This window comes from Pongo abelii, chromosome 9 (genome assembly GCF_028885655.2).
Source record: "Pongo abelii isolate AG06213 chromosome 9, NHGRI_mPonAbe1-v2.0_pri, whole genome shotgun sequence".
Taxonomy (NCBI): Eukaryota; Metazoa; Chordata; class Mammalia; order Primates; family Hominidae; genus Pongo; species Pongo abelii.
In genome coordinates this window covers 71,553,485-71,580,429 of record NC_071994.2, presented here as the reverse complement: position 1 = coordinate 71,580,429, position 26,945 = coordinate 71,553,485, and the positions used below count along the sequence as shown (strand labels likewise).

Below are 26,945 nucleotides of genomic sequence, written 5' to 3'. Positions count from 1 at the left end.
GGCTAAGTGCCAAGAATGGCTAAAAAATAAATAAAAATAAATAATTGGAGAGTTTACCTTCCAAAATTAAGTATATAGAAAATCTCAATTGTATTTGTATAGTATTGGTGCAAGTTTATACAAATACACTAATTAAAGAATACTGAACATACAGAAAACTTCTTATGCTTTTGAGAATTCTATCTGAACTGACTGAGTTTGATTTGTCTTAGGCTGAATCCCCTAGGAATCTGATATCCACAGGCTACTACTAAAACCCCAAGGTACATTCCATCTCAAGGGAAAATAGTTAATACGGTTAGTCCTATCCCTTGTGTGGGAATAGAAAATAGAGGGGCTCTGATAACCTATCATCTTCTGGGAACATGAGAAAATGCATAAATGTTTTCATTTTACCCCTTAGTAGAATTTTCATCAGCCTAAAGCTTTTACTTGCATCCTTCTAAATAGATACTTCCTACTAACCCTGTGAACCAGAAGAGAAGAGAGCCTGGTAAGTAGAAAACTGCAGTCAATTAGCAAGAAGAAAAACCCTACACTGGCTCTTTGATTTTATCAGATAACAGAGCCTTTACTTTAATCAGTGTTCAAACAGAGGTTGTGTCCTGGAGGACACGGCCTTGGGAGAAATAGGTTTTTATGACACCAATTATTCTATAATAAGGAGATAAATAATGGTGAGAGAATATTGATTTCACTTGCAGACCAGCTAATGTGACCAGTTGTGCAAAAGGGAACTCAGAAGAAAAGAGGGACTGGGTATTGTGGTGCATCCCTTTAATCCCAGCACTTTGGGAGGTCGAGGTGGGTGGATCGCCCCATCTCAGGAGTTTGAGACCAGCCTGGGCAACGTGGTGAGACCCTGTCTCTAAAAAAATACAACAATTTTCTAGGCATAGTGATACATATCTGTAGCCCCAACTACTCGAGAGGCTGAGATGGGAGGATCTCTTGAGACTGGGAGGCAGAGGCTGCAGTGAGCCAAAAGAGCTCCTTGGGTAGAAGAAACGAGATCAGAGTAGGATTTGACTGAACCTTAGTTCAAACCTTAGTTTGGATGTTTTCTTTTAGCTTTCCTTCAGAGTTTTAATAATTACTTATTAATTTTTCTCACCTTTAAATGTATTCCCTGTAACCCCGGTGAAATGTGCTTCCTGTTTGGAGGCAGTGAATCAGTGCTCCAAGAAGCTGAACTGCAAATTAGCATAAATTATATAGACATTTTGTTTTTTCATAGTTTGTTTTAGTCTACTACTTTTTAGACCACAAGAGATCATGTGACCATCAATTTAGGGAGGACTTCATGATGACTCTGCTGCTATGTGTTATTCCCATAAGCTGCATGCCAGGAGTTCAGTCTGAATCAGACCAGGAGATGTAACTTGGAACAGACTTTCATTCAGAGGATTGCCTTTGGGCAGTGAGAGTTAGTCACATGTCTCCTAGGGAAATATAATACGCCCACTTCAGCTAATTAATGACTGTCAGTGAAAAAATTAAGGGAGGGAAGCTCACCTATGTAAAGCTTTGACTAGGGACTTGGTAGATGTCACTAAATCCTACTTGGCTTGATCTGCTCTTCCTTATGAAGAAGGCTACAGATCCTCACCAAACATAATAATACAGAGCTGGTGTGATAGTGCACAAAATCCACTCTTTCCTTAAAAGCTTTTTGAAGGACTTTGTAAATTTGTTGGGGAAGGTAAGACCCAAACCATGGCTCATGTCCTGGGGTGCCTCTCTAATGTTGTGGTTCCCGGTATCATGCCCCTGATTCTCTTTCCTTTTCAAAAGTACTCTATAAAATAGTTCCCATTAGCAAAGTTAAAACTCAAGGGTTTTTTCAATGCAAAAGCTACCTTCAAGAGTGGGCTCTGTTTAGTACAAAGCTGGAGATTCTCCCAGATGGGGTCCAAGCACTGGCAGGCCAGAACTGAAAACACTGGGGTAAAACTTCTTTTATTATTCTTTATTTCATCTTTAGAAGGTATGAATCTGCTCTGCTAGACTTTGCCTAGGACTAATTGCTCTTGGTGTTTTCTGTTATGAAGGCATTGTCAGACTCATGGAGAGGTAAAGTTGTCTCCTTTACTAACATCAGAGATCCTCCAGAGTTTAGGACATTGATTTTCAAGTCATAAATTATGCTCTGAACTCACTGCTCTCTGCTTGAATCAGAGTAATGTTGTTCACTTGTCCCTGTGTGTTTTCTGATACATACATTTTCTCATATTAACATCCCAGTAAACATATGCTCTGAACCATATTTCAATCCCTATGAAATGAAACTCTACCAAAACACACAGCATTGGAATCTGCCTTTTCTTTTTTCTTCCCTTTTTACTGTTTTTTCTTTTGCTTTATCCACATTCTTCAGTTTATCAGACCCATTGTCTGAAATACATTTGCTATATAAAAGTCAGTTGCTCCCCTTTTCTCATAGCTCATTGTCATCCAGCTTGATATTTTAAATATTTTTATTATTCTTTCTCTCCCTTCCCTGTCTCCCTACTCCTTCTCCTTATACTTGTTTTTTCCTGTCTTTAAAACCTGAGCCTATCCTTAATAATCTGTATTGAAAAAGAAAAACGGTTAATTATGTTTAATCATATGAAATTGCTGACCTACAAAAATAAAACCATTTCATAGATTTATTAGTAAATATCTAAGGAAATGAGGTGGGTCTGATGCCAAAGAGAAGGGGCAAATGAAGGGTCTGAGGCCAAGAGAAGGGTCAGTTTTATAGGTGCCAGCTCTTCCTGGGACAGGAGGTGCTTCAGTGTGGTTACACTGGATGTGACAGATGCAGCCCCCAACAATGTTCAACACTGGGGTGGAACTGTAGGTTTTGCAGCCCATTCTGACAGTTGGTTTGTCCTCAGGGCTCAAGAACCAGTGGATTCCAGACTGAAGAGACCATGTATAACTTGAGTTGTTATAACCCCAGTTCCTTTATCCTTGTTGGAATACCCGACCTGGAGAAGTTCCACATGTGGATTGGGATTCCCTTTTGTGTCATCTATGTTGTGGCTGTTGTGGGCAATTGCATCCTTCTCTACCTCATTGTAGTTGAGCACAGCCTTCATGAGCCCATGTTTTTCTTCCTCTCTTTGCTGGCCTCCACAGACCTCATCTTGTCCACTGCCACAGTGCCCAAACTGCTCAGTAACTTCTGGCTTGGCTCCCAAGAAATAACCTTTTCTGGTTGTCTCACTCAGATGTTCTTCCTCCACTTCAGCTTTGTGGTGGACTCAGCCATCCTGCTGGCCATGGCATTTGATCGCTATGTGGCCATCTGCTTCCCCTTGAGATATACCACCATCCTGACTCCACAAGTGATCATCAAGCTTATGGTGAGCATTGTTGTGAGAAGCTTCTCCAACATCCTGCCAGATGTTTTTCTGCTAAAACGGTTACCCTTTTGCGGGACACATATCATCCCACACACCTACTGTGAGCACATAGGTGTTGCTCGGCTTTCATCTGCAGACATCTCCATCAACATCTGGTATGGGTTTGGAGTACCTCTCATGACTGTCATCTCAGATGTGATCTTTATTGCTGTTTCCTATGCCTTCATCCTTTGTGCTGTGTTCCAACTCTCATCCCAGGGTGCCCGCCAAAAAGCCCTCAGCACCTGTGGCTCCCATGTCTGTGTCATCCTCATGTTTTACACCCCTGCCTTCTTCTCCATCCTTGCTCATCGCTTTGGGCACAGTGTCCCTCGAAATGTGCTTATCCTGTTTGCCAACCTCTATGTGGCCATCCCTCCTGCTCTAAATCCTATTGTTTATGGAGTGAAGACAAAGCAGATCCAGGACAAATTTATTCTCCTCTTCTCTTTGAAGAACTCACAATGAGTGGACACTGAAGGAGAAATGTATGTAAAATTGATCTGGTGAAATTTTATGTAACATAGGATGACATAAAGATAAAGCTGTAACTCTTATTAATTTGAAATTTCAGCGTTCCACCTATGTGCAAAGTATAGGCACAAGGGAGAGGGGAGAAAGAAAAATCTTATAAACTTCTAGAAAATAGAGGACTTTCTTGGTTTAGTTTTTTCACCACTTGTGTGAAGAAGCTGACGATGAATACAGTAGAGCACTAAAACTAAAGCTTGTATCTTTCCTAATGCTAATCTTAATATATTTGAAGGATACATATTTTCTAACATGGAAATTCACCCCCGTGTTTCTCAGCTTATGAATTAAAGGTAAAGCCTCTTGCCTTCCCTTGTTAAGTAGTTATCGATCCTCTCTACTATAATTCTCAAGCATATGGCTTCACACTTCTTCAGTCCAGATGCTATACATTATTAATGCCTCCTTCTGTGCCCTTTACTTTTTCCCCTTATCCATCTCTTATTACATAGAATTGCTTATATTTTGTACCTACTTTAATTGTATATTCCAAGAAAATTCCAAACTTGGGTTTTCATAACCCTAGACCTATATTTTATAAGTATTTATATATTTAATTAAGAAAATAATTATGAGCGGTAATATTAGTTAACTAGGTTTACAGATGAGGAAACCAAAACATAAAGATTGCAGAAAGATAATTAATAGATCTAGGATCTAAACCCAGGTTTGAATGATTCCTGACTCTGAACTCCTTAGCCACTAACTTCCTGGGTATCTACTAACAAAAATGGTTTACAAGCTCCTTAAAGTTAATTTCTCCAAAATTTACCTAGAAACTTACTATCTTCCTCTCTCTCTCAAAAAACAAAACAAAAAAACAAAAAAAAAAACCTCTTTCTTTTCTGTCTTCCTTTATGGTAAATGGCACTATCAAAAACAGAAATTTCCAAGCAAGAACTCTATCGTTTATTCTTTATTTCTCCTAAATTACTCTCAAAGAAAATTAAGTCAACATTAAGTTTAATATTTGAGTTTGAGGTGCTTATAAGTTATCCCAGTGGATACATTCATAACATTCTCCCCTTTATTATGGCTGTTGAGTTTGACTGCACTCTAATCTATTATCTGTCTCTCTGAAAGTATTCCAAAATCTTTTTGAAGGGGTTCCAGTCTTGCTCCATCCAATCCACTCTCTCTATAAAAGCCAGAGTGATCATTTTACAATTCACATATGATTATGACACTTTGTACCTTGAAACTCTTCAATGGTTCCATTGTCCTCAGGGTCGTGCATAAGTATTGTCCTTCCTTAGGGTCATTGTAGGGAACGCAAGACTTGAATGAAAAGTGCAACCTTCTGTAAAACTAACAGCTTTGCACTTCATTTATATTTATTTATATTTTATTTATGCTTATTTACACTTTATTTGCACTCCCCTGACTCTTAGAATAAATAATTCCAGAAGTAATGTTTTTCTTTTATGTTGTCATACTCAGTGTCCTGTTTTTGTTTTTGTTTTATTTTACATAAAATAAAACTTGGTGTGGGTGGAGTGTGTTTTGGGTGGAGTTGGGTAGGATCCATTCAAGCTCCTGTTAGGAAACTATCCCAAGATAACACCACCTATTTCTTAAGTTCTCCACTGCAAAAGAAGACATACATTGAATCAAGATGAACATATTAAATTACTTGAGAGGAAGAAGTAAAGAGTAAAATGGGCATTCTGAGATAAGATCCTGTGTGTATGTGAGTGTGTGGTATGTGTGTGTGTGTGGTATATGTTGATATTTTCTTTGCTTTTGCAATGCCCTGTAGCCAGAAGAGACACATGTAGAGGCTGCTTTATTTATGCCACTATTAAAAATTGATATATTTATTTGCTTATATATTTATCTAAACACAGCTATATTATTGACGCAGAATTTTTCTCAGCCACTTTTGCCAGTCAGAGACCTCTGACTGGTGATGCCCCTGTCCAGGCCTTGCTCAGGCCAAGGTTTGCTGCAGAAGATGTCCCATATATTCAGCCTGCCGGGCCATTCCTGGCCTGCACTCTGGTGCAAATCCCGCAGCGGCTGTGACTGCGCACTCAGCACCTGGCAGGAGAGGGTGGGTGAGCGAGAAAGTGTGAGGTCTGGCCAGCTCTTCTGAGTGTCAGCACAGTAGCAGGCTCTGTGCAGGGCTTGCAGCCAGAGCAGGGACCAGGAGTGTCACAAGCCACTCTTGCGGTGGACTCTGGCCTCCAGACAAAGGGAATGTTGTGGTGCCCAGGCAGGGGTGCCCACGACCCTGAAGCCTCAGAGGGGATGTTATAGTGTGCTAATTAGCTCTTTTAGTCCTGTTATCTGCAGCCTGATAGACGGCAGCACATTAACAGCTCTGTCAGCCCCTTGCCTTGCTCCATCCCATGGCTCTGAGTCTGGTTTGGCCCCGCTGCTGCTTTCTGTTGCATGGGGTGGCTGCCCTCTGCCAGCAGAGGGCAGAGGGCCACAGTTGTTACAGCCTTCAGTATACCTGCATTCAGTGGGTCCCAAGTTCTTGTTCCATGTCCAAGAAGAATGAGATCACACTGACAATCAATGGGTGAGGAGGGTGGAGAAGAATTTTATTGAGCAACAAAATAGCTCTCAGCAGAGCAGGGACATAAGGGTGGTCTCCCATCAGAAGTCGCATGCTTTCTCTCTCTGTGTGGCTGGATCTGAGGCTTTTATGGGCTCAGAATGGGGAGTGCATGCTGATTGGTTTGTGAGTATGCAGAAAAGGCTAAAACAAAAGCACCACTCAAGGGTGGGCACAACAGCTTAAAAAACCAATTAGGGAAGGGTACATATACGTAAAATAGGTGAAGGGTATGGATCAATCAGAGGAAAGTGTGCCATATGGGAAGGCAGGTTCTCAATCCAGTCCGTGGATTTACCCAGGATTTTTAGCTTGGCTTTCAGGCTTTAAGCTGTCTTTGGTTTGAAGGTGGGGTTTCACCAGGGACCTGTCCCTGTCTGCCTAGGATTGTTTGCCTCCTGCTGCCATCATTATGAGCTCCTTGAAGGTAGAAACTTAGTCTTAGGCACCTTCTTAAACTCTGTCCAATGAAAATACCTGCCAAACCATGTGTTCTCAATATGTTTCATACATATTCAAACTTCATCAGAAATATATTCCTTCAAGCTGTCATCCCTAACTTTTTCTTTCTTCCTTCTCTAACCAGCTTAGATTCCAGAATGCATTGAGTCATTGTCTTGCTTATGTCCTAAACTCACCTGTCTCTTCTACACACTCAGTTGAAAAGTATTCCTAGAATCTTGATGAAGTTAGTTCTATATTTTGGAGAAGTTGGCAAAAGCGACCACAGAGGGCAAACTGTTACTACTGCAAGTGAATTACGATAGTACGGCTGTCCTACTTGCCTAGTTTCAACTTCTCAAATAAACCGAATGTTTCCTTGCTTCTTCTCTTTACTATTCTTTGCTTGACAACTCGTGTTTAGGCTTCAGTTAAAATTCCTTCCTCAGATATTCCTTCTTTAATCCTGCACACTAGATTAATATCACTTGCATACGTTTTCATGACAGAATGTAGTTTTTATTTTAGGACTATTCACAACTTGAATAAGGTGATAACTTATATTCTTAGTTTTTAATGTTTATCCCTTCCATTAGGTCATTGAAGACCAGTTTAGTGTCTGCCTTGTTTATCACTGTTTTCTCATCACCTGTAAAGTTTTTAGTACATGTAAGTGCTCAATAAATACTTGCTGAATAAATGGATTGAAACAAATGAGTTTTAATTAATTCATGAAATCTCTATTTTCCATGGTAAGAATCTGCCTGAATTTGTAACTCAGCCTAATCAGAAAGATAATTTGGAAGGGTCAATGAGAAAGGTTTATTTTCTTCATAGAAAGTTGATAATCATTATTCCACTTATTCCTTGGACCTTGTCTATAAGCATTTCCAAGTAATTTTCTTTTTCACAGATGTAGAAACTAGTTTTCAAAACAGTTAAGTATTTTGCTATAGCACAAATGAAGGGATAAGGAAAACAAGGAAAAAATTCTAGATTTTTTGCCACTTGACTTTGAAATTAGATTCCTTGTTGGACTTATGGGAGGCTGTGTTTAGAGTTTTCATAAGTACTCATATTAGATATGTATGATTTTTAGACCTGCATGTAATTTGTGTTAGAGATTTACCCCACACCAATGGACTGCTAATCTCTACTCTAAATAATGGATTAAAAACAAAGTTGATGATGATTCAGCAGGGAAGAAAGAGAATTACTAAGCAAGTCTGGCCATTGAGGAAAGTATCAGAAAAGGGAGGCCTCTGAACACCTGGGGAAATGGCAGCTTCAGTGAGAAATGTTTTCAGGGTTTTGTCATCTAAGGTTAGAGGGGGATTCATTTTAATTCAACAGGCATTTATTAATTACCCACTATGAAGTAATCTCTGCCAAGGATTCAGAAAATAAAACAGTCCCTGCACAAGATGTTTTAGGAGCTCTAGGCTAAGTCCAGGGACATGACAAACCTAACTCTTGCAAAGTTTCTTTATCAAGTTGCTGATCGAGCTAGATAAAAACCTTGCTGAGATTCAGTATGCTACTGTTGCGGCTCAGAACATGATAACCCAGAGTATGGTATCTTGGCACCCTAAGTGCTTTGAACTGAAGGAGATCGAGATTGGAAGGGCCTCCCAAGCAAGAAGTCTTCTCTCACTTTCTCCCACCGTCTTTTCTCCTTCTCTCTTTCTCCTTCAAAGCAGGTCATAGAAACCAGACTTACTTGCTTATTCCCCAAGGCAGTTCATAGAAACTAGATCTCCTCTCCCTCAAAGCAAGCCATAAAACCTAGAGAAGTCACTCTCTGATCTACCTCCACTGAAAGTAGTCTATAGACCCATATTCCAGAGGGTCTTGCCCAATAACTGGAGTGAAGGAGGGAAAGGGCTTCTCTACACAGAGAAAGCCAAGAAGAACCTGAACAAATAGGTCTTCCTAAGTTCTCTTTAGTTTGTTACCATTAGATCATACCCTTTTAGTCCAATCACATTTCTACACAGCCCTCCATCCTTCTTTGGACCTAAGCATTAAAAAAACCCCTGGGTTTTGAGGTTTTTATATTTGATGTCTCCTGTGTCATGCAAAACTTTGATTAAATAAATTTATTATACTTTTGTTAATCTGTCTTTTGTCATAGGGGTGTTGGCCATCGACCTTGGAATAGATGAGGAAAGGGTATAACACCTTTTTACCCTTACACTATCTTCTTGGATTCAAAAATTCCCCACTCACCACTAATAGAGCAGAAGTATAGATTTTTTGGATGAGGAAGTGTTAATTAGGTTGAATCCTTGCTCATATCCTGGACTAACTTGGGGCCTTGGGACCTATAGATCCCCTGGCTCAGAGGCCCTCTGACCTAATATGTCTCTAATCCCTGGAGAACATGAGGGGTGTACTTTTGCATGCCACTCCTGCAGGCTCTGTGTTTGTTCTTCCCTACTATGAGCATGATCCTATGTCTGTCCCTTTTGTTCTGTGTCTGTCCTTCCTGAGCCTGGGACTGCTTCTCCTGTCCTTTGGTCTGTATATTGCCAGCTGTGCTTCCACACACCCTACTTTTTATCCTGCTTTTTGCAAAAAACAGTTCCATCACCAAGACCTCCAAGGTATCAGCTGATGGAGAATAGTGAGGAACTATTTGGGAACAAAGCTAGTGGGGAGTAGAGCAGATGAGAAATAGATCTGGTGAAGAGGACAGAAGGAGTTGGGAAAAGGGTGGGCTCCAGAAAACAAGAAAGGCCAAGATTAAACCTTTGAATATAGTTTTAGATCTTACAGTTATTGTAAGAGACTAGGGTAAAAGAGAAATGTCTACTTGGAGCTTACTTCTGAGCCTCCCCCTCTGCTCTCTTCAAAATGTTTTCAAGTTGGCAGGGTACGGTGGCTCACGCCTGTAATCTCAGCATTTTGGGAGGCCGAGGTGGGCTGATCATGAGGTCACGAGTTCAAGACCAGTCTGGCCAAGATGGTGAAACCCCCATCTCTACTAAAAATACAAAAAAAATGGCCAGGCATGGTGGCGGGCACCTGTAATCCCAGCTACCAGGAGGCTGAGGCAGAGAATTGCTTGAACCCAGGAGGCGGAGGTTGCAGTGAGCCAAGATCACACCACTGTACTCTAGCTTGGGTGACACAGCGAGACTCCATCTCAAAAAATAATAATAATAATAAAACAAAAACATTGTAATTGTTTAATAATAGATATAATTGTCCCATATAAGCACCATTTAGAGGGAGGTAGTCTCTGGTAAGTTTTTCTTTTTGTTTCATATATAGGTCTATTTAGGTTTTCTGATTAGCCATAAATTATATTTGTTATTTTTAAGTTTCCTTAATATCACCAATTTTAATTCAATTGTTAAAACATTAAAATTGCTTTGTAAAATACCATCTTTGTTAGAAAATATATTTTTTCATTATTAGAAATTCTATTTTTGTCTTTGTATCTGAATTTCAGTCATCATGTTTATGTAATTTACTTGTTACATTAGAGATTCAATTCCACTAATTACACTTGACACTTTTTTCTTTTTAAAACAATTGATTTCCATTTTTGGATATTTAGTATATTTATATTATTTATTATTAAATCAATAATGTGATTAAGATTAAAATTTTAATCTTATGCAGCTTCTATTACTTTTTGAAGTTATGCCATTTAGTGTGATCATTCAGGCTTTTTTTCAGTCTATATCTACAGTTTTGCCTTTCTACCTAACTTAGCATTTGTTGCTTATTTATTTATCTAAACATATTTCTTAAAAATCTTATCCTCATACAGCTTTCAGAGAGATACTCTTTTTTAATACAATGTGAAAGTTTTCTTGTGATTTGATTTACATGTATTTTTTTGATTCATGAGGAATTTTATGGTATTTAGCATAAACTATGGATCTAGCTACATTTTTTCTATAAACAATAATAAATTATTTCTATGCTATTTGTAAAATAATCCAGTACTTTTAAATTTTTACAATTTAATTTTGATTCTTTCAATTACTATAATATGATAAAAATTACAGCCAATTTTGGAGCTATATATTTTGCTCTTTGGGTATATTTATTCTTTTTTTCACACTTTACCTTCTTTAATGAACATCTGGCTTTCATTTCTTTCTCTGATAGTGTTAGGGTGCTATAACCTTTAATCGTCTTCTAGCGTTTCTTACTAAATGTTTACATGGACTCATTTTTTTTGGTTCTCTATATTGAATCTGCTATTATAATCTAATGCTTCTTACTCACTTTTTTAGAGTAATGACGTTTTTATTGTATATATTTAAGACGTACAACATAATTGTTTTCTCATATTTTTAGTTGGCACAATAATTGTATAATACTGTTTATGAGTACAGAATAATAATATTCTGATACAATGTATAATGATGTAATCCAAGTGATTAGAGTACCTAGAACCTTAAATATTTAAAATTTACTTGTGTAAGAAACATTCAAAATCCTCTCTTCTAGCTTTTTGAATTGTACAATAAATTATTGTTAACATATTCACCCTATAGCGATGTAGAATTTATTCCTTTTATCTAGCTGTAATTTTGTAACTGTTAACCAATCTCTTCTTATCTTCCCCTTCCTCTATCTACCCTTCCCAGTTTCTGATAACCATAATTCCACTCTCTGCTTCTGTGAGCTCTTTTTGCTTAGCTGCCACATGTGGATGAGAACATGCAGTATTTACCTTTTTATACCTGATTTATTTTACTTAACATAGTAATGTTCAGGTTCACCCATGTTGCCATGAATGACAAGATTTCATTTTTTTATGGTTGAATAGTATTTCATTGTATATACATACACCATTTAAAAAATCTATTTGTTGTTAGGCATTTAGGTTGATTATATATCTTGGCTATTATGAATAGTGCTGCAATAAACATGAGGGTGCAAATGTCTCTTCGATATACTGATTTCCTTTTCTTTGGATAAATACCCAGTAGTGAGATTACTCAATCATATGATAGTTCTATTTTTAGTTTTTTGAGAACCCTCCACAGTTTTCCATAATGGCTATATTAATTTACAGTCTTACCAACATCTTCACCAGCATTTGTTATTTCTGACTTTTTGATAATAACCATTCAAACTAGGGTAAGATGATACCTCATTGTAGTTTTGATTTGCATATCCCTTATGATTAGCGATGTTGAAGATTTTTTTCATATACTTGGCTTTTTTTTTTTTTTTTTTTTTTTAGACAGAGTCTCACTTTGTCACCCAAGCTGGAGTGCAGTGATGCTTTCTTGGTTCACTGCAACTGCCACCTCCTGGGTTAAAGCGATTCTCCTGCTTCAGCCTCCCGAGTAGCTGGAACTACAGGTGCCCACCACCACATTCAGCTAATTTTTTTGTATTTTTAGTAGAGACGGGTTTCTGCATGTTGTCCAGGCTGGTCTCAAACTCCTGACCTCAAGTGATCTGCCCACCTTGGCCTCCCAAAGTGCTGGCATTACAGGCATGAGCCCACTGTATCAGGCCATATTGTTTTTTAGAAAGAAAACAGTACAATTATTTTATTTGCACTTGACATGATCTTATGTTCAGAAAATTGTAAGAAATTTAATGAAAGTTATTAGGAATAATAAATAAGTTCAGTACAGTAACAGGATACAAAATCAATGTAAAAATCAATTGTATTTCTGAACACAAAAAATAAATAATAAAAAATAGCCTTAAAAATTCTAGTTACAATATCATCAAAAGCAAAATACTTAAGAATAACCTCAACAAAAGTGTCAACTTGAACACTGAAAATTCCAACATGGCTAGTGTTAGGAACACTCAGATATCATCCCTGAGACTCCTTTCTTTGACTTTGACAACTTGGCATTCCTAGAGGAAAAAGGGAATTGCATTCTGGGCCTTTATATTATTAGAGGTGGGCTTTTAAAAAAATCTCAACCATTTTTTTGTTCTTCAGACCATAATAAAGACCATCCGGTTTGTGTGTATGCCTCAGATTGCAATTCTTTCTTCTCAAATAAAATGTTTCATTTCGAGATCCATCTCTACATTTCAATTTTGACTTTGGTGTACATGGTGTCAGAAATAGGATCCAGCTGGGTGTGGTGGCTCACACCTGTAATCCCAGCCATTTGGGAGGCTGAGGAGGAAAGATTGCTTGAGGACAGGAGTTTCAAGACTAGCCTGGGCAACATAGAGAGACACTTTCTCTGTAAAATTTTTTTAAAAAGTTAGCTGGGTGTAATGGGACATACCTGCTGTTCTAGCTACTCACTGAAGTGGAAGGATCACTTGAGCCCAGGAGTTTGAGGTTACAGTGAGCTATGAGTGTTCCACTGTACTCTAGCCTAAGTTACAGAGTGAGACCCTGTCTCAAAACAAAAACAAAAACAGAAAAACCAAAAAAGTAGAGATTCATAGCTGATTCAACTCAGGGAGAAACACCAGTGCCTGGAACTGTGGCATGAGATACACATATTGGGCTCCATAGGCTGCCTCTTCTACCCACTAAGAGTCTTGGACAGAACTCCCAGATTTGGTTGAAGTTATGTTTTATTTGGCATTTGTTTGGGGAGGGATCTTGCCCCCTTTTGTTTGAAGAGAGATCTTTCCCCCACCTGTTTAGAAAATCACTTACTGGGGACTTGTTGATTATTTGTATATCTTCTTTTGAGAAATGTTTATTCAGATCTTTTGCCCATTTATAAATATTATTTATTTTACCATTAAGTTGTTTATTATTTTACCATTAAGTTGTTTTATTATTTTATCATTAAGTTGTTTTTATATATTGTCCCTTGTCAGATGAATAATTTGCAAAGAAATTATCCCGTTTACAGGTTGTTTCTTCCCTCTATTTTTGCTGTGCAGAAGCTTTTTAGTTTAATCAAGTCCCATCTGTCTGTTTCTTTTTGATACCTGCACCTTTGTAGTTTTACCCTTAAATTATTTTCCTAGACCTATATCCTGGAGCACTTCCCCTATGTTTTCATCTAGTAGTTTTATAGTTTCAGGTCTTACATTTAAGTCTTTAATCCATTTTGAGTAGATTTATATACGTGGTGAAAAATAGGGGTCAAGTTTTATCCTTCTGCATGTGGATATCCAGTTTTCTCAGTATCATTTATTGAAGAGGTGTTCTTTCACCAGTGTATGTTCCTGGTACCTTTGTCACAAATCAGTTGGCTGTAAATATATGGATTTACTTCTGAGTTTTCTGTTTTGTTCAGTTTATGTGTGTCTTTACAGGTGAGGTAAGATTCTTGTAGGCAGCATAGAGTTGAGTCTTTTTGTTGTTGTTGTTCATTCACCCAGTCCTATCTGGGGAGATCCAGTGTAACTTCCCTCTCCAGGACAATGCAGTCACATGGAGTCTAGGCAGCCCTCTATTCTAGGCTCTCCTGTAGCTAGGATTGCAGACATCTGTGATGGTGTTGTGATCTGCTGGGAATCTTTCACTTACCTTTTCCCTGCAATGGTTAGTCCCTCTTGTCTCTGAGCCTATCTTGGCTGGCTGCTTTGCTTTCCTTTTTAAGCTGCCATCTTGAGTTCTGTGTCTTAGGGGTCTTCATCCCTTTCTTGCTGATTTACAGTGTTCTCCCTTTGATGCCCTCTTCAATGTGTGGTTATCTATTTTCGATTTTTTCATCTTTCTTTGTGGAGGGAGCCAGTTCTGGGCATGTCTAGTCAGACATCTTGATACATATTTATTCTTGAGTCAACAACAAGCTATGTTATTTATATTTTTAATTAATTTTATGTATTTATACATTTAATAAATATATTTAAATTAATTATGTCTTTTATCTTCAACACATAAAAGGGATGATCTTCTTTAATATCGTTAAAAATATTTTCTTACATATTTTAACTTTTATTTAAATATATATGTATATGTATATATATATTCTAAAATTGTGTTACCAGTTAAATTTAAATACTAGGTGGATTTTGATTAATGTTGCATTACATATATAATGTAATAAAATGACGTATCAGTAATTATTAATATTTTAACAAATGCTTATTTTTTATTTTTGGTAATTTGTAATGTTTTTATTAATTTAATTTTTCCATTTCAACTTTTTTGTTTTGCTTTGTTTTAAAATTTAATTTAATTTAATTTTAAGTTCTGGGATACATGTGGAGAATGTGCAGGTTTGTTACACAGGTAAATGTGTGCCATGGTGGTTTGCTGCACCTATTAACCTATCACATAGGTGTTAAGTGCCACATGGCTTAGCTATTTTTCCTAATGCTACCACTCCTCTTACCCTACTCCCCAACAGGCCCCAGTGTATGTTGTTCCTCTTCCTGTGTACATATGTTCTCATTGTTCAGCTCCCATTTATAAGTGAGAACATGGGGTGTTTGATTTTCTGTTCCTATATTAGTTTGTTGAGGATAATGGCTTCCAGCTCCATCCATGTCCCTGCAAAGGACATGGTCTCACTCCTTTTTATGGCTGCATAATATTCCATGGTGTGTATGTACCACATTTTCTTTATGCAGTCTATCATTGATGGGCATTTGGGCTAATTCCATGTCTTTGCTATTGTGTATAGTGCTGCAATGAACATATGAGTGCACGTATCTTTATAATACAATGATTTATCCCAGTAACAGGATTGCTAGGTCAAATGATATTTCTGGTTCTAGGTCTTTGAGGAATTGCTGCACAGTCTCCCACAATGGTTGAACTAATTTACATTCCCAACAACAATGTAAAAGCATTCTTATTTCTCCACAGCCTCGCCAGCATCTGTTGTTTCTTGACGTTTTAATAATCACTATTCTGACTGGCGTGAGATGGTATCTCATTGAGGTTTTGATTTGCATATCTCCAATGATCAGTAATGTTGAACTTTTTTCATTTGTTTGTTGGTTGTAAAAATGTCTTCTTTTGAGAAGTGTCTGTTCATGTCCTTTGTCCACTTTTTAATGGAGTTGTTTTATTTATTTTTTGTAAATTTGTTTAAGTTCCTTGTAGATTCTGAATATTAGACCTTTGTCCCATGGATTGCAAAATTTTTCTCCCATTCTGTAGGTTGTCTGTTCACTCTGATGATAGTTTCTTTTGCTGTGCAGAAGCTCTTTAGTTTAATTAGATCTCATTTGTCAATTTTTGCTTTTGTTGCAATTGCTTTTGACGTCTTTGTCATGAAATCTTTGCCGTGCCTATGTCCTGCATTGTATTGCCTAGATTTTCTTCTAGGGTTTTTACAGTTTTGGGTTTTACATTTCAATCTTTAATCCATTTTGAGTTAATTTTTGTATAAGTCATAAGGAAGTGGTCCACTTTCAATTTTCTGCATATGGCTAGCCAGTTTTCCCAGCACCATTTATTAAATACAGAATTCTTTCCCCATTGCTTGTTTTTGTCAGGTTTGTTGGAGATCAGATGGTTGTAGATGTGTGGTCTTATTTCTGAGATCTCTTTTCTGTTCCATTGGCCTATGTGTCTGTTTTTGTACCAGCATCATGCTGTTTTTGTTATTGTAGCCTTGTAGTACAGTTTCAAGTCAGGTAGTGTGATGCCTCTAGCTTTGTTCTTTTTGCTTAGGATTGTCTTAACTATATGGGCTCTTTTTTGGTTTTATGTGAATTTTAAAATAACTTTTTTCTAATTCTGTGAAGAAAGTCAATGAAATCTGTGAAGAATGTCAAAGCTTTTTAAACAAAAGCTTATTTTTTAAACAAATAAATTACATATATATGAAGTTAAATGTTAAATTATATACTGTATATATTACAGTTACAAAAAATTTAAACTTTCCCTATAAATGTCATCCTTAGAATAGTTGATGCATATTTTTCTAAGCCTTTAAATGCAAATAAAAACACAAATAACAAATCAACACTAATAACAAATACTAGCACTGTGCTAATTTGTCTCTTTTTATTTAACAAATATATTTTGGCATCTTTTGATTTCTATACACATAAGTTTACATCATTCTTTTAAAAGGCTAAGTATTTTATTATGTGAATATACTGTAAATTTTAAAATCATTCCCCTATTAAAATTTAAATGGATGCTAACTTTTCAGTTTTTATTCTCCACATTATAATTTTACTCAAATTTTCTATTTCAAATATTGCAGCAGTGGCTATTTATATACCTTTTCTATTTGCATAACTATCTTTGGAAGCATTTCTGCGTTTGGAACTTCTGTGACAATGGATATATTCATTTTATATTTTGATGCATATTGCCAAATTAGACTTTAAGAATATTTTATAGTAAACCCTTCTAAAATAGTTATAACAGTTCTTACTTTCTCAGACACTTCACAGACTTGGAGAGTTGAAAGTATGTAGGATAGAATTGGGTATTATCAATGAGATCATCAATCTTTAAACATATTTGCTAATCTGGTAAATAATATACTTTATTCATGTTTTATATAGAATTTAATTATTTAAGATATTTATGATATTCTATATATGTACTAAAGATTAGAATTTATTTTTATATAAATTTATTTTATATAAATTTTTATATGGTTGTTTGTATTCATTGCCAATTTTTCTACATGACTCAAGGGCTTCACCTAAGTGATTTGTAAGAATACTTTAAATAAATATTAATGGATTAATACATTTTTATTTGAATTAGTTTTTAATTATGGCAGTTTTAAAATGGGATTTATTGTCTCCTATTTAATTATTATCTCTCAGTAACAGTTTATCCTTCCAATTTCCATTTTGACCTTCTTTTTTACCAAATACATCTATGTGTGTATGTGATAGGGGACATGGGATGTGGGATAGCTTACGTACAATTTTGTGATACTGAATAGAATATCTTAGATCTGGTATGCTAAACCTTTTTTGAGGCTTCTCTATGCATTGACCTCTTCTGTAACTGAATCTATTGGTAATGAAATGGACCTTATCTAGACTTTAGCACAGACAAAATCCACTGCTGCTGACTACCAACTTTGCCATTTTGTTCTATCTGGAAGTGATAGGCTTTCCACTTTCTGTTTCTCTTAATTTGGGATACACCCTATATCACATCTTTCCTTCTCCAGGAGAAATAATCTTATACTTCTGAGGTCAGCTTTAATAGCAGGCAAACCACAAAAAGTACATCAGAAAATATTTTTAAAATATTCTTTTCATTATATGTATATCATTTTGTTTCCTTTATCAACTTTTAATTGCTCAAGCAAAATGAATGCATTCAAATTAGAAAAAATATGCAGAGGTCTTGATGAGAATTGGTGGGATGTAGGATAGAGCAGTCATTGTAGGAGTAACAATAAGTGAATGTAACGTGAATATTTACTGATTGAATGCTTACTTATAATGTAATAATTATTTAGAAGATGAAGATGACGATTATGTGTGAGAAAGATTTGATTTAGGTAGCTTCAAGGTTTCTAGATTGAGAAATCGTGTTGTACTGCCATTTTTTGAGTTGAAAACCATTGTAGGAGAAATGGGTCTGGGGCAATAGAAAGACAAATGGGATAGTTTGGAACATACTGACTTGGATGCACCTGTAGGATTTCTAAGTAAAGATTACAAGCATAAGATAACTAAGTTTTAAACTGAGAAGAGAGGAATATTTTTTAAAATTATGCACTTCATAATCTTCAACATAGGGGCCACAGGTAAAACCATGATATTTGTGGAAATCTTCCAGGTACAGTTTGTCTACCAAGAAAGCAGCAGGCATGGATGCCTGGATAGAGCACTGCGAAATTCCAACACTCGAAGGACAGATAGGAATAAAAAAAGTGAATACTGAGGCTGCAGGAAAAGAGTCATCTGTCATGTCATGAAATAGAAGAGTTTTGGAAGAAAGATTCAACTGTTTCCATGAAGTCTCAAAAAATGAATCATTAAGCGAATTAAGCAGGGATAAGAATGCTATTGCACAATACTGCCAGGAGAGTGGGCTTCCCCTGCTGGTATATGCCTTCTTTGTTGGATAAGAGGAGGGTTCTACCTTCTTTTCATGAGACAAATCTAGCATAGCAAATTATTGGGGGCTGTCTTTTCTTGAAAATTTCTCCAACCTAGGAATGTCTGAAGGGGCAGATTAAACCACCTAAACCTTACATTTTTATAGAGGAATGTTCTCCATTTCCTCTTTATGTTGGTGAGCTTTTCTGTAAGAGTAAGGGCAACCCAGGCAGATGTTTTAGTGGTTGCGGGAGAAGCAAGGAAGAAAGAGACAGCGTTGTCTACTTAGGTTTTAGAAACTGAGCCTGCTTTTGTTAAACCCCTTGTAATTCTCTATAGTTGTTTTTTCAGTTCCCCAGAACAGGAGATTTCACAATAAATTTTGCTTCAAATCTCTGACTAGTATAGGGTTTTTCTGCCTAATGTTTTTTTATGTATATGTTTTCTTAGAAAACTTGCTGGGTTGCTGAGAGGTAGGCAAGACTGGTTTAAATTATATGACTTATATTTCTGCAAAATATTGCAATAGAATTTTTATTATGGCTTAAAATTATAACTGAAAATTTGACACATTTTTATTGTAAAGAGAAGAGAAGAGGGATAATTTGTCATTTCCTTGAGCTGAAAGTGAGGGGATAATTTTGGAGAAGGATCCTTCCTATCAGAGGCAGATCTTTGTAGATCGCTGTAACAGTCAGCCATAAAATTTTTATTTTCAGTTCATGAGACACATCTAATCGACGACCATAATGGTGACATTCAACTTGAGCAGTTTCAATCCAGGCCCATTCATCCTACTGGGGATCCCAGGGCTGGAGCAGTTTCACATCTGGATCGGGATTCCCTTCTTTATTACCTAACTTGTGGCTCTTGCAGGCAATAGTGTCCTTCTCTACATCATTTCTATGGAGCAGAGCCTCCATGAACCCATGTTCTTTTTCCTTTCCATGCTGGCTGCTACAGATCTCATGCTGTCTAATACATGTTTACCAAAAACGTTCAGCATCTTCTGGCTGGGTCCTCAGGAAATCACCTTTCCTGAATGTCCTACTCAGATGTTTTTTCTCTACTACAGCTTTGCCATGGATTCTGCCATCCTTCTGGCCATGGCTTTTGATCGTTATGTTGCTATTTGCTTCCCTCTAAGATACGCCACTATTGTCATTCATCAAATTATTACAAGATTGTGATGGGTATTATCAGCAGGAGCTTTTGTATCATCTTCCCATGTGTGTTCCTGTTAAAGAGACTACCTTTCTGTAAAACACTCATCATTCCCAACACATACTGTGAGCACATAGGCATTGCCCAGCTTGCCTGTGGGGACATCTCTGTCAACATCTGGTATGGCTTTGCTGTGTCTATAGTGACGGTCATGTCGAACCTGATTCTCACTGGCATCTCCTACACTCTTATTCTTTATGCTGTCTTTAACCTTCCATCCCAAGATGCCCGCCGGAAAGCCCTCAGCACATGTGTTTCCCATATTTGTGTCATTCTTGCCTTCTACACACCAGGCATATTTTCTGTCCTTGCCCACCGTTTTGGTCACAATATTCCTCACTCCTTCCACATACTATTTGCCAACCTCTACATAGCTATCCCCCCTGCACTCAATCCAATCATCTATGGAGTGAAGACCAAGCAGATCTGGGACAAAATCATCCTCTTCTTTTTCTCTGAAGGGAACCAGTGACATGAAGCTGAAAGCTTGGGAAAGAAATCAGGTAATTATATTGTTTTTCTAGTATTTCTTGTTTATTTATTTATTTATTTATTTATTAAGTATTTATTGATCATTCTTGGGTGTTTCTCGGAGAGGGGGATATGGCAGGGTCATAGAATAATAGTGGAGAGAAGGTCAGGAGATAAACACATGAACAAAGGTCTCTGGTTTTCCTTGGCAGAGGTCCCTGCGGCCTTCTGCAGTGTTTGTGTCCCTGGGTACTTGAGATTAGGGAGTGGTGATGACTCTTAAAGAGCATGCTGCCTTCAAGCATCTGTTTAACAAAGCACATCTTGCACCACCCTTAATCCATTTAATCCCGAGTTGACACAGCACATGTTTCAGAGAGCACGGGGCTGGGGCAAAGGCCATAGATCAACAGCATCCCAAGGCAGAAGAATTTCTCCTAGTCAGAACAAAATGGAGTCTCCTATGCCTACCTCTTTCTACACAGACACAGCAACAATCTGATCTCTCCTTCCTTTCCCCACACTTCCCCCACTTCTTTTCAACAAAACCGCCATCGTCCTCATGGCCTGCTCCCGATGGTCGCTGTCTCTTCAGAGCTGTTGGGTACACCTCCCAGACAGGGCGGCCGGGCAGAGGCGCTCCTCACTTCCCAGACGGGGCGGCCGGGCAGAGGCGCTCCTCACTTCCTCCCAGACAGGGTGGCAGCCAGGCAGAGGCGCTCCTCACCTCCCAGACAGGGCGGCCGGGCAGAGGCGCTCCTCACCTCCCAGATGGGGCGGCGGGGCAGAGACGCTCCTCACCTCCCAGACGGGGTGGTGGGGCAGAGGCGCTCCTCACTTCCTCCCAGGCGGGGTGGCGGCGAGCAGAGGCACTCCTCACTTCCCAGACGTTGGGCGGCCGGGCAGAGGCGCTCCTCACTTCCCAGACGGGGCGGCTGGGCAGAGGCGCTCCTCACTTCCCAGACGGGGTGGCTGGGCAGAGGCGCTCCTCACTTCCTCCCAGACGGGGTGGCGGCGGGGCAGAGGCGCTCCTCACCTCCCAGACGGGGCGACCGGGCAGAGGCGCTCCTCACTTCCTCCCAGACGGGGTGGCGGCTGGGCAGAGGCGCTCCTCACCTCCCAGACGGGGCGGCCGGGCAGAGGCACTCCTCACTTCCCAGAGGGGGCGACCGGACAGAGGCACTCCTCACATCCCAGACGATGGGCAGCCGGGCAGAGACGAGACGCTCCTCACTTCCTATACGGGATGGCGGCCGGGCAGAGGCGCTCCTCACTTCCCAGACCGGGCGGCCGGGCAAAGGGGCTCCTCACATCCCAGACAATGGGCGGCCAGGCAGAGACGCTCCTCACTTCCTAGACGGGGTGGCGGCGGGGCAGAGGCTGTAATCTTAGCACTTTAGGAGACCAAGGCAGGCACCTGGGAGGTGGAGGTTGTAGCCAGCCGAGATCAGGCCACTGCACTCCAGCCTGAGCAACATTGAGCATTGAGTGAGCGAGACTCCGTCTGCAATCCCAGCACCTTGGGAGGCCGAGGCGGGCAGATCACTCGAGGCCAGGAGCTGGAGACCAGCCCGGTCAACATGGCGAAACCCCGTCTCCACCAAAAATACAAAAGCCAGTCAGGCGTGGCGGCGCGCGCCTGCAATCCCAGGCACTCGGCAGGCCGAGGCAGGAGAATCACAGGAGCCCAAGGCAGGGAGGTTGCAGGGAGGTTGCAGCGAGCCGAGATCACGGCAGTACAGTCCAGCTTTGGCAACAGAGGGAGACTGAAAAAAGAAGGAGAGGGCGACCGAAGAAAGGGGGAGAGGGAGACCGCAGAAAGGGGAGAGGGGTGAGGGGAGAGGGGAGAGGATTTCTTATTTTTTAAAAGCTGGAATCCTTACAACATTGACTTAAATGTATATGAAATCCTAGAAATCCACTATATGTTACAAGAAACAGTGAGACAAGATGAATAGGTAGATGTCAAGAGAAGCTAAATAAAAGTTGAAGAAAAAATTTCTTGTATAAAAGGATCAGAGGGAAATTTATATCTCATTTTCAGATAAGATTTCCAAGACTTAGAAGATAGCATTTGATCATATATAACTAGACAGATTAGTCTTATAAACAGGTTAAAAGACATAAGTAAAATCCACACAATTTGGGATACCTTTGTAGGATACTTTCCAGATGAGAGTCAGTAAAGATAGCAGCAAATAATTACCCTCTTTTAAGAATCGTTCAGGAAAATAAATCATCTAAGAGAAAGTGGTTCTCAGACTTTAGTGGTCATCACAATCCTCTGGGGAACTTGGTAAAAATGCAAATGCAAAAATGCAAGTAAGCTCTATCCTACTTTAATGGGCTTATACATTCTTCAACAGTTCTGGTGATTCTGATAGCTAGGAAATCTTGGCTCTTTCCATATCAAAAAAAAAAAGTCTGGTCCTTTGAAAAACACATAGGCTTGAATCTTATAGTAATTTTCTGGGTTTAAAAGTGACATAGCTCTCTTTTTTGCTCCATGTAACTGCTTCTTGACTAATACTATTCATTTATCCTAAAATGTCCCAACTTTAAATCTCATATCATCAAAATATATTATCAATTATCTCTACTTGTTGCAGTTATCTTCTGAGACTGGGTCATTCCTTCTTTGAAGACTTTTGGCTTCTGGCACTATATTATTTTCTCCAAAAAAAAAAAAAAAAAAAAACCCTTGTCATGATTTTTGATGATTTTAGTGTCTGTATAGATGACTCTTTAATAATTTGTTGTGGCAGAAGGCTTTGTCCAAAGATGGCAATAGCTGTATTTTCCATCTTCCATGCTTTTCTGCATTGTAAACTTCTTGCCATTTCTACATCAATAAAGTCCAATCCCCTTTCTCATGAATCTGAGTTGGACTTAGGAATTCCTTGAAATTGCATTCACTAGAAGAAATTTCTGGAGCCTCTGAAGTTAGTTCATAATAGCCTTTGTAGTTTCTACCCATCTCTTGAAATGCTTGAATTTAGTAGGCCCCCTTTGAAACCAAGCTACTATGCTACAAGTATCCTAAGCAACATGGAGAAGTCATATTTAATTATTCTAGTGGATAGCCCCAGTGGAGATCCCAGCCAACAGCCAACAACAGCTAGCTATGTCGGTAAGCTACCTTGGACATTCAGTCCAACTGAGACTTCAGACATCTGTAGCAATAATATGAAAAACTGTAAAGTATACTTAATAAACATATGTATTTGGCTAAGGAGATTTCAAAGCAAAGTACTGGAAGTACCAACACTATTTTTATGCTACATATGGTAATGTACGTATAAATAAATATGAAGTAATAATGAAATTGTTTAAGGTTCAAACAACATTTAGAGTAAATACAAAGGTGACATATCTGGCTAGATTCAAATAAAAAATTAACTCTCTCCACCCCCAGCTTCTCCAAATGACAAAAAATTCTCACAGTGAAAAATGGTCCCAGGGTGTAGTATCATCTCCAGAAAAAGGCTGTAAGATCCTTTGCTAACAATAGAGAAATATTTAAGTTTGCATCTTATAGAGGTTTTCAGTTAAAGAAGCTTCTAAGAATCTTTAGAATTTTTTTCAGAGTTTGTAACTCTCAGACAAAATCAGAAAGGTAAAAATCTAAAAGGTATTTGCAGGTATGACTGTTGTTTAATAGAGTAAACTCAAATTTTTGTAGAGAACTCAGATTTTGAGAAAAATGTGCAGTTATACGTACCATGAGCTTTGGCGGAAAAGGACATAGTCATTGCAAAATAAAAAGATGTCTTTATATTTTTAACTTTATTAAGCAGGAAGCAGGCTGAGAAAGCTACTCACATGTACATACAAGTCATTTTTTACTAAAAAAAAAAAAAAGATGACATAGAATATAGAGTTAATTTTCCTGAGGTTGTAGTCAAGCCATGGAGAATTATTCCTAGGGAGCAGGATTGGCTTCTTATTAGGAAAGTGGTGATATATTTCTGGCTGTACTTTAGAATTATAATAGACAAGTGGCTGTTATAAGCCTTTGCCAGTATTTCACATGTGAGTATCTATTGCAGTTATTCTATCTCTGTATCACAATTGTATGTTGGCTGTGTAGGAGGCAGATAACTCTACACAGATTAATTTACTTCACAGATCTTCAGATTGAGAGCAGCTGCACTCATGGAGCTGTATAAAAGGAACTGAACCCAAGGGGTCTTATTCATACTTTGTCCTGATTTTCAGGCTGAGATTCTGGGCTTTGAACTAATCCCATAATGAAAATGAGACTTTGGGGTCTTCACGAAGAGGTGAACGTATTTTGTATGTATGAGGATATGTGTATTGTGGCCAGAGAGTAGAATGTTGTAGGTTTTATTTTTCAAAGATGGCAAAACAATATCTTGCATCACATACACTTTTCTGTAATATTACCTCACCATTCTTCTAATAAGTAAAATCTATTTCCTTTCCCTATTTTTCTGATCTGGCCGTAGCAATGTTTTTGAAAAATAGATGTGACATTTGGGGATATTTGAGGCAAGGTTATAAGAATCTTACTGCTTTGTCATTGGTGTCTTTGAACATGTACTTTTTGGGTACTCTAGAAGACAGACATCATGCTGTGATAATCTAACGCCATATGGAGAGGTCATGTGGTTGACAGCTTTGGCTGAGCTCCTGGTTAACAGCACCAATACTAGTCAAGCCTAGCGATGACTACACATGCATAAAATGTCTGATTATAGCCACATGAGAGAGATATCCCAAGTGAGAAATGCCCAAATGATCTCAGTGAACCTATAGCATCATAAGAGATAATAATAAATTGTTTTAAAACTATTGTTTGGGAGTGGTTTGTTATGCAACAATAGTTAACTGGAATAATTAGATTCTTAGGTACTCTGATCTTTCTTCCAAAAATCTTGACTATCCTACCTCATCTGCTTAATTCCTTGGAAATACTTTTAAATTTGTATTTATAAAAATATGTGGAAATTATTAATAATCTAAAACTTAGGCAATTCACTCCTCACCTATCACCTCCTATTTTTCAGCTCATTTTCTCTTGAATCCCAATTCAACAATCTTTCAACTTAAGGACACTGATAATAAATTAATCTTAATATTTTTTCACATTTCATCATTTTCTTTATTTCTTAATTTTTGCCCTTCTCATTATTAATTTTATGGTCCATTCCTTTAATTCCTTTTTAATACAAATATTCTCTCTCTATCCCTCTTTTCTCTTTCCTTCCCTCCCTAACACACACATACACTTTATTGTGCTTGTTCAGCCACACAGTAACTCTATCTAAATGTAACTCTCCACCAATTTGTACCTGCACCCATTGGCTTAGCAATTTTTTTCTCTCATCTTGAATTACCAATTTTCACTCTCTTTTGCATCTTTCTCCATTATTGCAAGCACTTGATAATATTTATCTCATCTTAAAATTGTTTCTCGACTCCAGTTCCCTTCTAGCTATTACTCCCAATTCTCTACTTTATTTTGCAGTATAACTCCTTGAAAGAGTTGTCTGTATTTACTGTTTCTAGTTCTCTTCCATTTTCTCTTTAACTCTGTCCTACCCAAATTTCATATTACTATTGCATAATTCTCTTCTTGTCAAAATCTATCATAACTGCAATTTCTAAAAACAATGGTCTCAGTCCTTATTCCTTGACATATCTGCAGTATTTCATACACCTTTAAAATATTATATATATATTTCTTTAAAAATTACTTTATTCACTAGCCTACAGTGGTTTTTCTTCTACCCTAAAACTACTACTTATTTGTGTCCTTAACTTGTTTTTCTTAATCATATAACCTCTAATGTTAGTGTTTAGTCTCAGTGCTCTTGCAGGCATTCATTTTCTTTTAATCTCATTTAGATATTGTCATTATGATGATGATTAGCAAATGTGTATCTCCACTGTGGATCTTTTCTCTAATCTCCTGACTTGTATATCAACAACTGCCAATATATCGTTTCCTCAGTGGATTAGGGGAAAAGCATGTGTCCTCACACTGAACCATAACTAGCAGTACCTTTGATTAAGTAGCTTATCATCTGGTATAATTAGATGAAGAAAAAAAGACAATGACTTACCCTAATAAACACAAAAGAATGTTAAAGGCAAATAAAGAATCAGGCCCAAGATCAACCTGGAGGAATTCAGATTAGACACAGTGATTCTTTTTTATGATAATAGGCTACATGTGGTACTGGATTAGGCAACAACAACAACAAAAGCTGTGGAAATTCTAATCCAAGATATATCTCTTCCCACACTATTCTTCTTCCGTGTTTCCTCTTTTCTCCCTGAATGTCTCTCCTCAAGAGTCTGGCACAATTTGGTTACAAATTTTGTCTAAAGGTTAGGCAGCTATTAAACCCTTAGGCAAGACCATGGTGATCACTTCTCCTGCCTTAAAAAAAAAAAATAGA

The 26,945-nt window shown here is 38.0% G+C and overlaps 1 protein-coding gene and 1 pseudogene across 1 annotated transcript; both read left to right on the top strand.

The window, feature by feature from the left end:
- Positions 1 to 2,918: 2,918 nt before the first annotated feature.
- LOC100455682 (olfactory receptor 52H1-like) lies at positions 2,919 to 3,860 on the top strand. Its single transcript, XM_002822110.3, has one exon. It carries the CDS (start codon positions 2,919 to 2,921, stop codon positions 3,858 to 3,860), a length of 942 nt encoding a protein of 313 aa, XP_002822156.3.
- Positions 3,861 to 19,559: 15,699 nt separating this feature from the next.
- On the top strand, positions 19,560 to 20,570 carry LOC100456755 (olfactory receptor 52H1-like; annotated as a pseudogene).
- The last annotated feature ends 6,375 nt before the right edge of the window (positions 20,571 to 26,945 follow it).

Excerpts from the sequence above, each read along its gene's own strand:
- LOC100455682 (XM_002822110.3), top strand. The coding sequence starts at position 2,919 with ATGTATAACTTGAGTTGTTATAACCCCAGTTCCTTTATCCTTGTTGGA.